Source organism: Oratosquilla oratoria, chromosome 15, assembly GCF_046742065.1.
Source record: "Oratosquilla oratoria isolate Oo_2021 chromosome 15, ASM4674206v1, whole genome shotgun sequence".
Lineage (NCBI taxonomy): Eukaryota > Metazoa > Arthropoda > Malacostraca > Stomatopoda > Squillidae > Oratosquilla > Oratosquilla oratoria.
The window spans coordinates 8,393,652-8,408,820 of record NC_134791.1 but is presented as its reverse complement, the minus strand read 5'-3'; the positions used below and the strand labels follow the sequence as shown (position 1 = coordinate 8,408,820).

Genomic DNA, 15,169 nt, shown 5'->3' with positions numbered 1-15,169 from the left:
GAAGGGGTAAGTGGGTGTATGGGGGATAGGGAAGGGGTAAGTGGGGGATAGGGGGATAAGAGGGGTAAGTGGGGGTAAGAGGGGTAGGGAAGGACTAAGTGGGGGTAAGGGGGGTAGGGAAGGACTAAGTGGGGGTAAGGGGGGTAGGGAAGGACTAAGTGGGGGTAAGGGGGGTAGGGAAGGACTAAGTGGGGGTAAGTGGGGGGTAGGAGGACTAAGTGGGGGTAGAGGGATTGGGAAGGGGTAAGTGGGGGGATAGGGGAGGGGTAGGAGAAAGGAGGGATAGAGGAGGGGTAGGAGGAGGGATAGGGGAGGGGTAGGGGAGGGATAGGGGAGGGGTAAGAGGGGGATAGGGGAGGGGTAAGTAGTGGGGAGGGGTAAGGGGGGATAGGGGAGGGGTAAGAGGGGGATAGTGGGAGTTTTAAGGGGGGAATATGGGGAGGGGTATAGAGGGGGAGTAGGGGCATTGATAGGGGATAGGGGAAGGGGGTATGTGGGTTAGGGGAGGGGTAAGTGGGGGATAGGGGAGGGGTAAGGTGGCTAAGGGGTAAGTGGGGGATAGGGGATGGGGGGGTAAGTGGGGGATAGGGGTTAGTGGGGGATAGGGGAGGGGTAAGTGGGGGATAGGGGAGGCGGGGTAAGTGGGGGATAGGGGAGGGGCAAGTGGGGGATAGGGGAGGGGCAAGTGGGGGATAGGGGAGGGGTGTAAGTGGGGGGATAGGGGTGGGGTAAGTGGGGGGGGATAGGGGAGGGGTAAGTGGGGGATAGGGGAGGGGTAAGTGGGGGATAGGGGGAGGGGGTAAGAGTGGGGGATAGGGGAGGGGTAAGTGGGGGATAGGGGAGGGGTAAGTGGGGGATAGGGGGAGGGGTAAGTGGGTGGGGATAGGGGAGGGTAAGTGGGGGATAGGGAGGGGTAAGTGGGGGATAGGGGATGGGGTAAGTGGGGGATAGGGGAGGGGTAAGTGGGGGATAGGGGGATAGGGAAGGGGTAGAGTGGGGGTAAAGGGGGTAGGGAAGTGGGTAAGTGGGGGTAAAGGGGGGAGGGAAGGGGTAAGTTGGGGGTAGAGGGATTGGGAAGGGGGTAAGTGTGGGGATAGGGGGGGTACTGGTAGTGAAGGGGATAAGTGGGGGTATAGGGGGGTAGTGAAGGGGTTAAGTGGGGTTAGGGGGATAGGGATGGGAAGGGGTAAGTGGGGGATAGGGGGGTTAGGGACGGGTAAGTGGGGGATAGGGAAGGGGTTGAAGGGAGTACGAGGGATTGGAAAGGGGTAAGTGGGGGGGATGGAGGATAGGGGAGGGGTAAGTGGGGGGGATGGAGGATAGGGGAGGGGTAAGTGTGGGGTAAAGGAGGATAGGGAGGGTAAGTGGGGGATAGGGGGAATAGGGGAGGGTTAACTAGGGGTTAAGGGGGGGGTAAGGGATAGGGAAGGGTAAGTGGGAGATAGGGAGATGGGGGATGTAAGGGAAGGGGTAAGTGGGGAGACTTAGGGGGATAGGGAAGGGGTATCGGTTAAGTGGGAGGATAGGGGGATAGGGAAGGGGTAAGTGGGGGATAGGGAAGGGGTAAGTGGGGGGATAGGGAAGGGGTAAGTGGGGGATAGGGATAGGGGTAAGTGGAGGATAGGGGGATAGGGGGAGGGGTAAGTGGGGGGGATGGGGGATAGGGGAGGGGTAAGTGGGGGATGGGGTAAGTGGGGGGATGGGGGATAGGGGAGGGGTACCTAAGTGGGGGATGGGGGATAGGGGAGGGGTAAGTGGGGGATGGGGGATAGGGAGGGTAAGTCTCAAGGGGATAGGGGGAAATAGGGATGGGTGGTTAGGTAGGGGGGTACGAGGGATTGGGAAGGGATAAGTTGGGAGATAGGGGGATAGGGGAGGGGTAAGTGGGGGATAGGGGGATAGGGAGGGGTAAGTGGGGGATAGGGGGGGTAGGGAGGGGGTAAGTGGGGGATAGGGGGTAGGGAGGGTAAGTGGGGGATAGGGGGTAGGGAGGGGTAAGTGGGGATAGGGGGGGGTGGGTAAGTGGGGGATAGGGGGGATAGGGTGAGGGGTAAGTGGGGGATAGGGGGTAGGGAGGGGTAAGTGGGGGGATAGGGGATAGGGCAGGGTAAGTGGGGGATAGGGGAGGGGTAAGTGGGGGATAGGGGGTAAGTGAGGGGATTGGGGGTAAGTGGGGGATAGGGGGATAGGGGGCCTGAGGTAGGGTAAGTGGGGGATAGGGGGATAGGGGAGGGGTAAGTGGGGGGTAGGGGGGTATAGGGGAGGGGTAAGTGGGGGATAGGGGGATAGGGGAGGGGTAAGTGGGGGATAGGGGGGGTAAGTGGGGGATAGGGGGGAAGTGGGGGATAGGGGGTAAGTGGGGGATAGGGGGGTAAGTGGGGGATAGGGCAGGGGTAAGTGGGGGATAGGGGAGTAAGTGGGGGATAGGGAGGTAAGTGGGGGATAGGGGTAAGTGGGGGATAGGGGGTAAGTGGGGGATTAGGGGGTAAGTGGGGGATAGGGGGTAAGTGGGGGATAGGGGGGGGTAAGTGGGGGAATAGGGTAGGGGGTAAGTGGGGGATAGGGGGGTAAGTGGGGGATAGGGGGTAAGTGGGGGATAGGGGGTAAGTGGGGGATAGGGGGTAAGTGGGGGATAGGGGGTAAGTGGGGGATAGGGGGGGTAAGTGGGGGATAGGGGGTAAGTGGAGGGATAGGGGTAAGTGGGGGGGATAGGGGGTAAAGTGGGGGATAGGGGGTAAGTGGGGGATAGGGGGTGTAAGTGGGGGATAGGGGGTAGGGGATAGGGGTAAGTGGGGGATAGGGGGTAGGGAGGGGTAAGTAGGGGGATAGGGGGGTAGGGTGGGGTTAAGTGGGGGGATAGGGGGGGTAGGGGGGGGTTAGGGGGTTAGGAGGGGTAAGTGGGGATAAGTAGGGGGAGGAGGGGTAAGTGGGGGATAGGGGTGGTAGGCGAGGGGTAAATGGGGGATTGGGGGATAGGGAAGGGGGTAAGTGGGGGATAGGGGGATGAGGGAAGGGGGGTAAATGGGGGAAAGGGGGATAGGGACGGGGTAAGCATGGGGGGATAGGGGGATAGGGAAGGGGTAAATGGGGGGATAGGGGGATAGGAAGGGGTAAATGGGGGATAGGGGGATAGGGAAGGGGTAAGTGGGAGATAGGGGGATAGGAAAGGGGTAAGTGGGGGATAGGGCGCGATTAGGGAATGGGTAAGTGGGGGGATGGGGGATAGGGGAGGGTAAGTGGGGGATAGGGGAATAGGGAAAGGGTTAGTAGGGGGGTAGAGGGATTGGGAAGGGGTAAGTGGGGGATAGGTGGATAGGGAAAGGGGATAACTGAGTGGGGGATAGGGGGACATAGGGGAGGTGTAAGTGGGGGATTATGGGGTAGAGAGGGGTAAGTGGGGGTGGGATAGGGGGTAGAGTAGGAGGGGTAAGTGGGGGATTGGGGGGTGATAGAGAGGGGGTAAGTGGGGGGTCTAGGGGGATAGAGAGGGGTAAGTGGGGGATAGGGGGATAGAGAGGGGTAAGTGGGGGATAGGGGGATTAGAGACGGGGTAAGTGGGAGATAGGGGTAAGTGGGAGATAGGGGGATAGGGGAGGTAAGTGGCGGAGATAGGGGGATAGGGAAGGGTCATGTGGGAGATAGGGGGATAGGGAAGGGTAAGTGGGGGATAGGGGAGGAGTGTAAGTGGGGGATAGTGGGTAGCGAGGGGTAAGTGGGGGATAGGGGATAGAGAGGGGTAAGTGGGGGATAGGGGGATAGACGAAGGGTGGTCGGGGTAAGTGGGAGATTAGGGGGATAGGGAAGGGTAAGTGGGAGATAGGGGGATAGGGAAGGGTAAGTGGGGGATAGGGGAGGGGTAAGTGGGGGGGGATAGGGGAGGGGTTAAGTGGGGGGATGGGGGAAGGGGTTAGTAAGTGGGGGATAGGGGAGGGTAAGTGGGGGGATGGGGGAGGGGTAGCGTGGGGGATAGGGGAGGGTGGAAGTGGGGGGGATGGGGGAGGGGTAAGTGGGGGGGATGGGGGGAGGGGTAAGTGGGGGGATGGAGAGGGGTAAGTGGGGGGGGATGGGAGAAGGGGTAATGTGGGGGGGATGGGAGAGGGGTAAGTAGGGGGGGATGGGAGAGGGGTAAGTGGGGGGATGGACGAGGGGTAAGTGGGGGGATGGGGAGGGGGGTAAGTGGGGGGATGGGAAGAGGGGTAAGTGGGGGGGAGGTGGGGGGGGAGGGTAAGTGGGGGGATGGGGGCGGGGGTAAGTGGGGGGATGGGGGAGGGGTAAGTGGGGGGATGGGGGAGGGAGAGGTAAGTGGGGGGATGGGGGGAGGGGTAAGTGGGGGGGATGGGGGGAGGGGTAAAGTGGGGGGATGGGGAGGGGGTAGAGTGGGGGAGGGGTAAGTGGGGGAGGGGTAAGTGGGGGGCAGGGGTAAAGTGGGGGGGAGGGGTAAGTGGGGGGATGGGGGAGGGGGTAAGTGGGGGGTGGGGGGTGGGGTAAGTGGGGGGGATGGGGGGAGGGGTAAGTGGGGGGATGGGGGAGGGGTAAGTGGGAGGATGGGGGAGGGGTAGGTTAAGTGGGGGATGGGATGGGGGAGGGGTAAGTGGGGGGATGGGGAGGTAAAGTGGTGGGGGGAGGGGTAAGTGGGGGGATGGGGTTTGCGGGGAGGTGTAAGTGGGGGGATGGGGGTCGGGGTAAGAGGGGGGATGGGGGAGGGGTAAGTGGGGGGATGGGAGGTAAGGGTAGAATGTGGGGGGCTGGGGGGAGGGGCGGTAAGTGGGGGGATGGGGGGAGGGGTAAGTGGGGGGGGATGGGGGAGGCGTAAGTGGGGGATGGGGGAGGGGTAAGTGGGGGGATGGGGGAGGGGTAAGTGGGGGGATGGGGTGGAGGGAGGGGTAAGTGGGGGGGATGGGGGAGGGGTAAGTGGGGGGATGGTGGGAGGGGTAAGTGGGGGGAAGGGGGAGGGGGTAAAGTGGGGGGATGGGGGAGGGGTAAGTGGGGGGATGGGGAGGGGTATAAGTGGGGGGATGGGGGAGGGGTAAGTGGGGGGAAGGTGGAGGGGTAAGTGGGGGGATGTGGAGGGGTAAGTGGGGGGATGGTGGCGGGGTATGTGGGGGGATGGATGGAGGGGTACATGAGGGGGGGATGGGGAGGGGTAAGTGGGGGGATGGGGAGGGGTAAGTGGGGGGATGGGGGAGGGGGTAAAGTGGGGGGCATGGGGGGGGGTAAAGTGGGGGAATGGGGGGGAGGGTTAGTGAGGGGAACCTGTGGGGTGTGGGGATGGGTAAGTGGGGGGATGGGGCAGGGGTAACGTGGGGGGGATGGGGGAGGGGTAAGTGGGGGATGGGGGAGGGGTAAGTGGGGGGATGGTGAGGGTAAGTGGGGGGATGGGGGGAGGGGGTAAGTGGGGGGATGGGGGTGGGGTAAGTTGGGGGGATGGGGGAGGGGTAAGTGGGGGGAGGGGTAAAGTGGGGGATGGGGGAGGGGTAAGTGGGGGCTGGCGGGTGGGGGAGGGGTAAGTGGGGGGATGGGGAGGGGTAAGTGGGGGGATGGGGAGGGGTAAGTGGGGGGTGGGGGGAGGGGGTAAGTGGGGGGAATGGGGAGGGGTAAGTGGGGGGATGGGGGAGGGTAAGTGGGGGGATGGGGGAGGGGTAAGTGGGGGGATGGGGGAGGGGTAAGTGGGGGATGGGGGAGGGGGTACCGTAACGTGGGGGGATAGAGGGTATAGGGAAGGGGTTAGTAGGGTGGTAGAGGGATTGGGAAGGGGTAACGTGGGGATAGGTGGATTTTTTTTTTTTAGGGGGGGGGGAAATTTAATTAAAGGGGGCGGGATACGTTGGGGATAGAGGAAGGGGGGTAATTGGGGATAGGGGGATAGCGGAAGTGCCGATTTTGTGAATGGGGGTAAGAGAGATTGGGAGAAGGGGTAAATTGGGGGTAGGGGGATCTTGGGGAGGGGTAAGTGGGTAATGGGGGGATTGGGAGCGGGTAAGTGGGGGATAGGGGGGTGGGGAATAGGGGGATCTGGAAGGGGTGGCAATTGGGTGGTAAGAGGATTGGGAAGGGGGGTCGTGTTTGTGGGGGGATGGGGGATAGGGGGGGGTTAATTGGGGGATAGAGGGGGATTTGGGGAGGGGTAATTGGGGGATAGGGGGATAGGGAGGGGTAATTGGGCACTTGTGATAGGGGGATAGGGTTCACGGGGTAAATGGCGGAGGGGATAGGGGAATAGAGAGAACAGGTATAAGTTGGGGACTAGGGGTTGATGACAGATTGACTTTTGAAAATCAATAGAATGTGCAACCCCCTAGATAACTTATTTGCCTTATCTGAGGGATAAATACACAGCTTAGTAATTTGATATCGTTACTATATATTCACAACCAAAGATCTTTTTAAACTATCCATATTTCTTAACATTATTCCAAATAACTGGTAGTCGTACTTTATGCTATTTGTACCAATGTGCATAACTTTACATTTACTTGGGTTAAATTTCATGAACCACTTTTCAAACCATTGCTGTAGTTTATCCAAATCTTCTTTAATATCCAACTAATTCGAGTGACCATATCCTATTTCATACAACTTTGTATCGTCACCAAATTTAGAGACAGTATGTTTTAGACCATGGTGTATATCGTTTATATATACTATGAATAAAAGTGGTCCAAGAACTGAACCCTGAGGAACTCCACTCGTAACATTTTTTTTTTTTTTTTTCAGTTAGATCTTTTGCCTTTCAGGTCAACTCGCTCTCTACAACTGTTCAACTAATTACTAATCCAGCTAAATAGGTTACCTTTTACTCCCTGTGAAGCTAGTTTAGCAAGTAGTCTTTCGTGTAGGTCGGTATCAAAAGCCTTTTCAAAGTCCAGATACACTAAATCTAAATTGTCTTTTTTATCATAATATGGAGATGTTTTGTTGTAATATTCGTGTATTTAGTCACAAATGTACGTTACCTCTGAATACAAGCTGGCTGTCATTTATCAGTTCCTTTCTAAGTAATATTCAATAGGATCTCTGATGATACTTTCCATTAGTTTCTTACGATTGAGGTTAAGCCTTCATATAATTAGTTCACAGTTTTCTTTTTGTCTCCCTTTCTGATTATGGGAATTATTTCCATATTAAACAAATGAGCTAATTCTTATTCTCTTGATATATATCCACGAATATCTTAGAATTAATTAACGAAGAAATAAATACATAAATTCAACAATGTTAAATACGTAAATAGAATATGCAGAAATGTGTAAATAAATACATAAGAATATACACTTAAGAATTACTGAACAATGCAAGACTATTCATGATGATAATAATAATAATAATATTAATAATACTATTACTATTAATAGTATTAATAAGGACATTAATAGAAATGATAGTAATAAATATAATAACGATAATAATAGCGATAACGATAACGATAACAATAACGATAATAATAACGATAAATAATAACGATAAATAATAACGATAAATAATAACGATAAATAATAACGATAAATAATAACGATAAATAATAAATAATAATAATAATAATAATAATAACAGTAATAATAAATGGATTCTTGACCAGCATATCCCAAAGATTAAAGTTACTTTCTCTCTGTCTGTTGGCGCACTAATGGTCCGCTGGGAGACCCCAATTAGCACTGTTAAAGGGAGCGGCAGCTTGGGGAGAGAGGGGGAAGGGGGGAGAGGGTGGAAGGGGGAGAGGGGGGAAGGGGGAAGGGAGAAGGGGAAGTGGGAAGGATGGGTAGGAAGGGGGGACAGGGAGAAGAGGGAGAGAGGGGGATAGGGAGAGGGGGAAGGGGGAGGGGGAGGGGGGAAGGGAGAAGGGGAAGTGGGTATAGGAAGGGGGTATAGGGGGAAGGGGGAAAAGGGGGATAGGGAGAGGGGGAAGGGGAGAGAGGGGAAAGGGGAGAAGGGGAAGGGGAGAGGGGAAGGGGAGAGGGGAAGGGGGAGAAAGAGGAGGGAGGGGGAAAGGGAAAGAAGAGGAAGGGGAGAGGAGGAAGGGGGGGAGGAGGAAGGGGAGAGGGAGGAGGGGAGAGGGGAGAGGAGGAAGGTGGAGAGGGGTAAGGAGAGGGGGAAAGGGAGAAGGGGGAGGGGGTAAGGCGAAGGGGGAGAAGGGAAAGGTGTGGAGAGTGGAAACGGGAAAGAGGGGGGAGGGGGAAGGGGGAGAGAGGAAAGAGTGGAGAGGGGAAATGGGAGAGAGGGGGAAGGAAAGGGTAAGGGGGGGAAGGGGGAGAGGGGGAAGGGGGAGAGGGGGAAGGAGGAGAGGGGGAAGGGGGAAGAGGGGAAGGTGGGGGAAGGGAAGAGAAGGAGAAGGGGAGAGGGGGATGGGGTAGAGGGGAAGGGGGGAGAGAGGGAAAGGGGAGAGGGAATAGGAGGAAGGGAGAGAGGGGGGAGGGGCAGAATGGAGACAAAGAAAGAGGGTTTAGGGGGGGCACGCCCCCTCTTCCCCACATGTGGGGGGGATATTAGCCCCCCGGCCCCTATACATGGGGGGTGGAGGATTTTCCTCCTTCCTGGGATTGTTTCCCCCAACATATGGGCGAGTTTCCCCCCCATCTTCTTTGAATGGGGGTTCCCCCTATTTCGTGAGAATCGGTGAGGTAAACATAGTGAATCTCACGTCCACAAATACATTCTCACGGTCATGGTAACTATGTCACGGTCATGTGAGCTTTCTCACGGTCAAGTAAATTATCTCACGGTGATGTCAAATTTCTCAGTCAAATAAAAAATCTCACGGTGAGGTGAATTTTCTCACGGTCATGTGAATCTTCTCACGGCCACGTGAGTATTTTGGAGAGTCTTTGGTTTTTCAATAATTAACTCTAAATACCTATCTGGATCTTTAAATAACTTTTACTGGTTAATACCATAATATTCTATTCACTCATAGTCACTCACTACATAATCTTTCTCTCTCTCTCTCTCTTGCTCTCTCTCGCTCTCTCTCTCTCTCCACTCCGTTTCGGCAACATTTTGCATGAGTATGATATTCGCGATTACTTTAAACGAAAATTTAGTTTTTCGGAACTTGAGAAAAAAAAACAGGTCCTGGAAAAGTCCTGGAAAAAAGAAAAAATCACAAAAAAATGAAGCAAAACTGATGGAATATGATTTCAGATCTCTATTCCCCTTGTGGGCGTGATGACATTGGGCGTATTAGACTAATGCTACGGGAAGGTGGGCGTGCACTTACGTTTGGCGAAGTAGGCGTATTGAGAGCCCCGGAAGCCTTCGTGGGCGGCCTCGTCCCTGATGTGGGCGAGCATTGGGTCCAGCTCCTCTGAGGTGTACAGTCCTGGGACCTACGAGGAGGAGGAGGAGGAGGAAGAGGAGGAGGAAGAGGAGGAGGAAGAGGAGGAGGAGGAGGAAGAAGAGGAGGAGGAAGAGGAGGAGGAGGAGGAGGAGGAGGAGGAAGAGGAGGAGGAGGAGGAGGAGGAGGAAGAAGAGGAGGAGGAGGAAGAAGAGGAGGAGGAGGATGAAGAGGAGAAGGAGCAAGAGGAGGAAGAGGAGGAGTAGGATGAAGAGGATAAAGAGGAGAAGAAAGCGGAGGAGGAGGAGGAAGAAGAGGAGGAGCAAGAGGAGGAAGAGTAGGAGGAAGAAGAAGAGGAGGAAGAAGCGGAGGAAGACGAGTAGGAAGATAAGGATGAGGAAGCGGATTAAGATGAGGAGGGGAAAGATAAGGAGGAGGAAGAGGAGGAAGAAGAGGAGGAGGAGGAGGAGGAGGTGGAAGATGAAGAGAAGAAGGAGGAGAAGATGAAGGAGGAGGAGGGGAGAAGATGAAGGAGGAGGAGGGGAGAAGATGAAGGAGGAGGAGGAGGAGAAGATGAAGGTGGAGGAGGAGATGGAGGATGAGGAGAAGATGAAGGTGATGGAGGAGGAGGAGGAGGAGGAGGAGGAGGAGGAGGAGGAGGGGAGGAGGAGGAGGAGGGGGAGGAGGAGGAGGAGGGGGAGGAGGAGGAGGAGGAGGAGGAGGAGGAGGAGGAGGAGGAGGAGGAGGGGGAGGAGAAGATGGAGGAGGAGGAGGTTATGAGGTGAGTGCGTGGTCTGTAAACTAAATGGTAATATATATATATATATATATATATATATCATTGTCTCAACTTGACTCGTTCGCTTGCTCGTTCTCGTTCGCTCTCTCTCCTTCACTCGTTCTCTCGCTCGTTCTTGCTTTCTCTTTCGTCCTCCCTCTCTTTCTCCCATCTCAGATCTCGCTCTCGCTCTCTTTCTCTTATCTTCGATTTCGCTCTCTCTCGCTCTCTCTCTCTCTCTCACACACACACACACACACACACACACACACACACACACACACACATGGTCTGTCGTCAGCCAAAACAAAATCCTCGAGAAGGACCACACGGCCTCGAGAGGTCGTCCTCGCTTACCTCGCCGGCCATTAGCAAAGAGTTGACGATCTCGAGGAACGAGTTCGAGACGAGGTGGTGGTCCTCGAGCAGGAGGAGGACCTGCTCCCCCTCGACGCCCGTCGTTTGCATAATCTGAAACGACGTCGAGGTTGAGTACACTTAAGTACAGTTAGATGTACTTAAGTACACTTAGATGTACTTAAGTACAGTTAAGTACACTTAAGTATACTGAAGTATGTTTTAAGTATATTTCAAGTACATTTTAAGTACACTTAGATGTACTTGAGTACACTTAAGTATACTGAAGTATATTTTAAGTATACTTCAAGTACATTTTAAGTACACTTAGATATAATACTTGAGTACACTTAAGTATACTGATGTATATTTTATGTATATTTCAAGTACACTTTAAGTACACTTAGATATACTTAAATACACTTAAGTATACTGAATTATATTTTAAGTATATTTCAAGTATATCTTAAATACATCTTAAGTATATTTCAAAGTACATTTCTAAGTACATTTTTAAGTACAAAGTACATCCTCATCCCCATGTGGGACTCCCCCCCCCGTTTTCAGTCCCTGCCGTCAGGTGATTTTATTCACACAAGGGGGCGCTGACCCTGCTCTCACCTGCTTGAGATCATTCCTGAAGTTCTTGATGTCGTAGCCAAGGTGCATGGAGGGGGACACGATCTTGATCCCGTGGAAACAGGCCATGACGCTAACAGCCGTCCTTCGGCCGACCCCAGCGCGACCCGCCAGCAGGAGGGAACCTCCGGGAGTGGTCAGTACCCGCTCCACCCTGGACATCGTCTCCAGCACCTGGTGGGGGACAAGGATACCGTCGCAGTATACTTAAGAATTTTTTTTATCTAATATTTTTTTTCTCGTTTCAGTTCCTCTTAACTGATGCATTCATTTAATATTTCATTTGTTTATATATAATATATATATATACATATATATATATATATATATATATACATATATATATACATATATATACTAGTAAAAGAGGTATGGAAGGCAGATGTGGAGGGAGTGAACATGAGGGGACGTCCTAGGATGAGGTGGATGGCTGGGGTGAAGGGGGCTTTGGGGAGGAGGGGAATATCTGTTGAGGAAGGAAGGGAGAGGACGGAAGACAGAGGTGAGTGGAGAATGGTTGTATATGGATGATGTGTGATTGCATGAGGAGGAATGGGCGGGGGGGGTGGGGTAGTATGTGAGTAAATTTTGACGCAGCCCGAGGGGATTTCTCCCCGTCCTCTCCTTATATGCAAGGGGGGACGGAGAGGGGGGGGTCGCCGATTAAATGAAGCGGCCTTGCTGTGGATGTGCTGTGTCTTGCGACACTGCTTCCTGACCCAGGGCGGTGGGCAGGGTGCAGGGATGGCCGTCATCCAGGAGGTGCTCAGATGGGAGGGAGGGTGGGAGGGGTGTGGAGTGTATGTATTTAGGGATGAAATGGAGTGTTTTTATGCCTTTCCCTTTTTGGCTACCCTCCCTTGAAAGGGGGAAAAAGCCTTGGTATCTGTATGTATGTATGTATTATATATATATATATATATACATATATATATATTATATATGTTATACACATACATATATATATACATATATATATATATATATAATTCTATTTATGTATCATGTTTATTTATTTATTATTACTTCATTTATTCGTTTATCTATTCATTTATTTTACCTTCATTCATTTATCTTTATGTATTTTTATTTGATAATTAATTAATCTATTTACTCAATTCCTTACCTCTGTGAATATAAGAATATCCAGCTCCTGCTTCTCGTGGCTGTACTGGTTGATGGCCTTGGCCACCACCTTGGCCCAGTCGTCGGCCGCGATCTCCCCGAGGGCGTGGCCCTGCGATGGCGGAGGTGCGCCTGGAGCCGCCTGACGGAGGGCACGGAGTTGCGTGGTCATGTACAGTCAGGACCAAAAGTTTTGACACATGCTATAGTTCTCATAATGTCAATATATATTTTCTCTCTCTCTCTCTCGCTCTTTTTTTTTTTCTTTTTTTTTTACAATAGCAGGGACATATTCATGTACACTCGCGCCCAAAAGTTGCGTGTACTTACATATGTATGTGTGTGTGTGTGTGTGTGTGTGTGTGTGTATGTGTGCGCGCGCGCATCCATATATACATGTTCGCGTGTACGTGTGTACGGACACGTGTACGTGTGTACGGACGCGTGTACGTATGTGTAAGCAGGCATGTACGTATATGTACATATGTGTACACGTACAAAAGCGTACCTGGCGCTCGGCCGTCGCTCCCGCTGTGACGTAATAGTTGTGGAGATACTTCCGAAGGTCAACGCCCCAATCCGAGTGGAGACAAGACAAAACAATGTGGTTGAACTTGGTGACGTCATCTTCTTCGGCTAGTTTATCCCGGAAGAGCCTGCAAGCTTCGTAGAGCCAGGCCTGTGGACAAGAGAGAGAGAGTGACTCTTAACTCTCACAACTCTCAGTAATGAGAGAGTAATTCTCAACTCTAAAGGTCACTCTCTTGGAGAGAAAAAAAGAGGAGGAGGAAGAGGAGAAGAAGAAGAAGAAGAGTCTGCAAGCTTCGTAGAGCCAGGACTGTGGGCGAGAGACTCTTGACTCTCAACTCTCAAGGTCACTCTCTTGGAGAGAAAAAAAGAGAGGGGGAAGGAGGAGGAGGAGGAGAAGAAGAGGAAGAAGGAGAAGAAGAAGAAGGCGAAGAATAAGAAGAAGAAGAAGGCGAAGAATAAGAATAAGAAGAAGAAGAAGAAGAAGGCGAAGAAGGTAAAGAAGAAGGCGAATAATAATAATAAGAAGAAGGCGAAGAAGAAGGCGAAGAAAAAGGCGAAGAAGAAGAAAAAGAAGAAGCAGAGGAAGAAGGAGAAGAAGGCAAAGAAGAAGAAGAAGAAGAAGAGGAAGAAGAAATCTATGGGGATGAGAACTCCCCCCCTTCCCCCCCTCCCCCACTGTCATGCCTGAGCGGTTCACAATCACGGAAAACGCTCCCAGAGTCGACACAAGAACAGGTCGCTTCACTACAAAAGAGGAGAGGTGGGGGGGGGGAGGACTAACGTGTGTTGTAACATATGTCAACTAGATTTTATTTTAATTTTATTATTATTATTATTATTATTATTATTTATTTATTTTATTTATTATTAATTATTATTTTTTTACACCCGGCTAAAATGGTCAGATTTTGCCTCAATTATCACGGAGTAGAAACCCACAGCCCCACTGTAGCCGGCAACGGTCCCCTTCCCTCACAGGTGTATCAATGTGGGGCTACCTTTATGTTACCGGCTCAAAGTCAGAGATCAATCGCCGGTTGACTGTTCTCCATGTGTAAGTAGGTGTAAGAAATACAAAGTTGAGAGACATCTTATGGACCAGTCCGGGAACCGAGAGTCAGCCTCTAGGGGCTGCACATCCACATGGAAACGAGAAAGTTGACGGGATTTGAAGATGGGCGGGAGGGAGATGACCTTCTCTGACGTCCCTCTCGCAGGTATCCGTCGTCGTCCCCCCCCCTTTTTTTTTTCAGCAAATGCGCCTCTAGTATCATTCGTAGCAAATGCTTCCTCGAGCTCGCGTTTCTAAACCCATCAATCCGAGAGGGGGCTTCCACTTCCATCAGTTCCATCCATCCATTATTTTTGTCTCTCCACTTTTCATTTCATTTTTCGAGTGTGCTTCAATGAAATTAATTAAAAAGGGGGGACGTGGGAGAGGAGGGCCTCCCTCCCTGTCATTTGATACGGACGCGAGAGAAAAAGAAAAAGAAATCTTCTTTTCACACAAGGAGGAGGAGGAGGAAGTGGAGGAGGAGGTGGAGGAGGAGGAGGAAGTGGAGGAGGAGGAAGTGGAGGAGGAGGAGTAGATAGTGCAGAAGAGGAAGTGGAGGAGGAGAAAGAGGAAGAGGAGGAGAAGGAGGAGGAAGAAGAAGTGGAACAGTAGGAAGAGGAAGTGGAACAGGAGGAGGAAAACAAGGAGGAAGAGGAGGAACAGGGGGAGAGGGAATAGGAGAAAGAGGAAGAAGAGGAGGAAGTAGAGGAGGAAGAGGAAGAGGAGAAGGAGAAGGAAAATGAGGAGGAGGAAGTGGAGGAGGAGTAGGTGGTGCAGAAGAGGAGGAGGAGGAGGAGGAGGAGGAAGTGGAGGAGGAGGAGGAAGTGGAGGAGGAGGAGGAGTAGATAGTGCAGAAGAGGAGGTGGAGGAGGAGAAGGAGGAAGAGGAGGAGAAGGAGGAGGAAGAAGAAGTGGAACAGGAGGAGGAAAACAAGGAGGAGGAGGAGGAACAGGGGGAGAGGGAGGAGGAGAAAGAGGAAGAAGAGGAGGAAGTGGAGGAGGAAGATGAAGAGGAGGAGAAGAAGGAAAAGGAGGAGGAAGTGGAGGAGGAAGAGGAAGAGGAGTAGAAGAATAAAGAGGAAGAGGAGGAAGAGAAGGAAGAGAAGAAAGAGGAGGAGGAGGAAGAGGAGGAAAAGAAGGAAGAGGAGGAAGAGAAGGAAGAGGAGGAAGAGGAGGAAGAGAAGGAAGAGGAGGAAGAGAAGGAAGAGAAGGAAGAGGAGGAAGAGAAGGAAGAGGAGGAAAAGAAGGAAAAGGAGGAGGAGGAAGAGAAGGAAGAGGAGGAGGAAGAAGAGGTGGAGGAAGAGGAAGAGTAGGAGGAGGAAGAGGAGGAAGAGGGGGAGGAGGAAGAGGAGGAAGAAAAGGAGGAGGTACGAAAGGCAGAGGTCGACTTCGTGTCGGGAGGCGAGATTCTGCAATAC

General features: G+C 52.4%; 1 protein-coding gene across 1 annotated transcript in view; it reads right to left on the bottom strand.

Annotated features, from left to right (window-relative positions):
• The window catches only part of btv (dynein cytoplasmic heavy chain beethoven), a 182,890-nt gene that overhangs the window by 97,112 nt on the left and 70,609 nt on the right, over positions 1-15,169 (bottom strand). The window contains exons 39-43 of the mRNA XM_076198539.1: positions 12,676-12,846; positions 12,169-12,309; positions 11,025-11,216; positions 10,404-10,517; positions 9,212-9,320 (exon numbers count right to left, since the gene is read on the bottom strand). Of these exons, the coding sequence (XP_076054654.1) occupies positions 9,212-9,320; positions 10,404-10,517; positions 11,025-11,216; positions 12,169-12,309; positions 12,676-12,846 (727 nt within the window). The remainder of the gene's footprint in view (positions 1-9,211; positions 9,321-10,403; positions 10,518-11,024; positions 11,217-12,168; positions 12,310-12,675; positions 12,847-15,169) is intronic.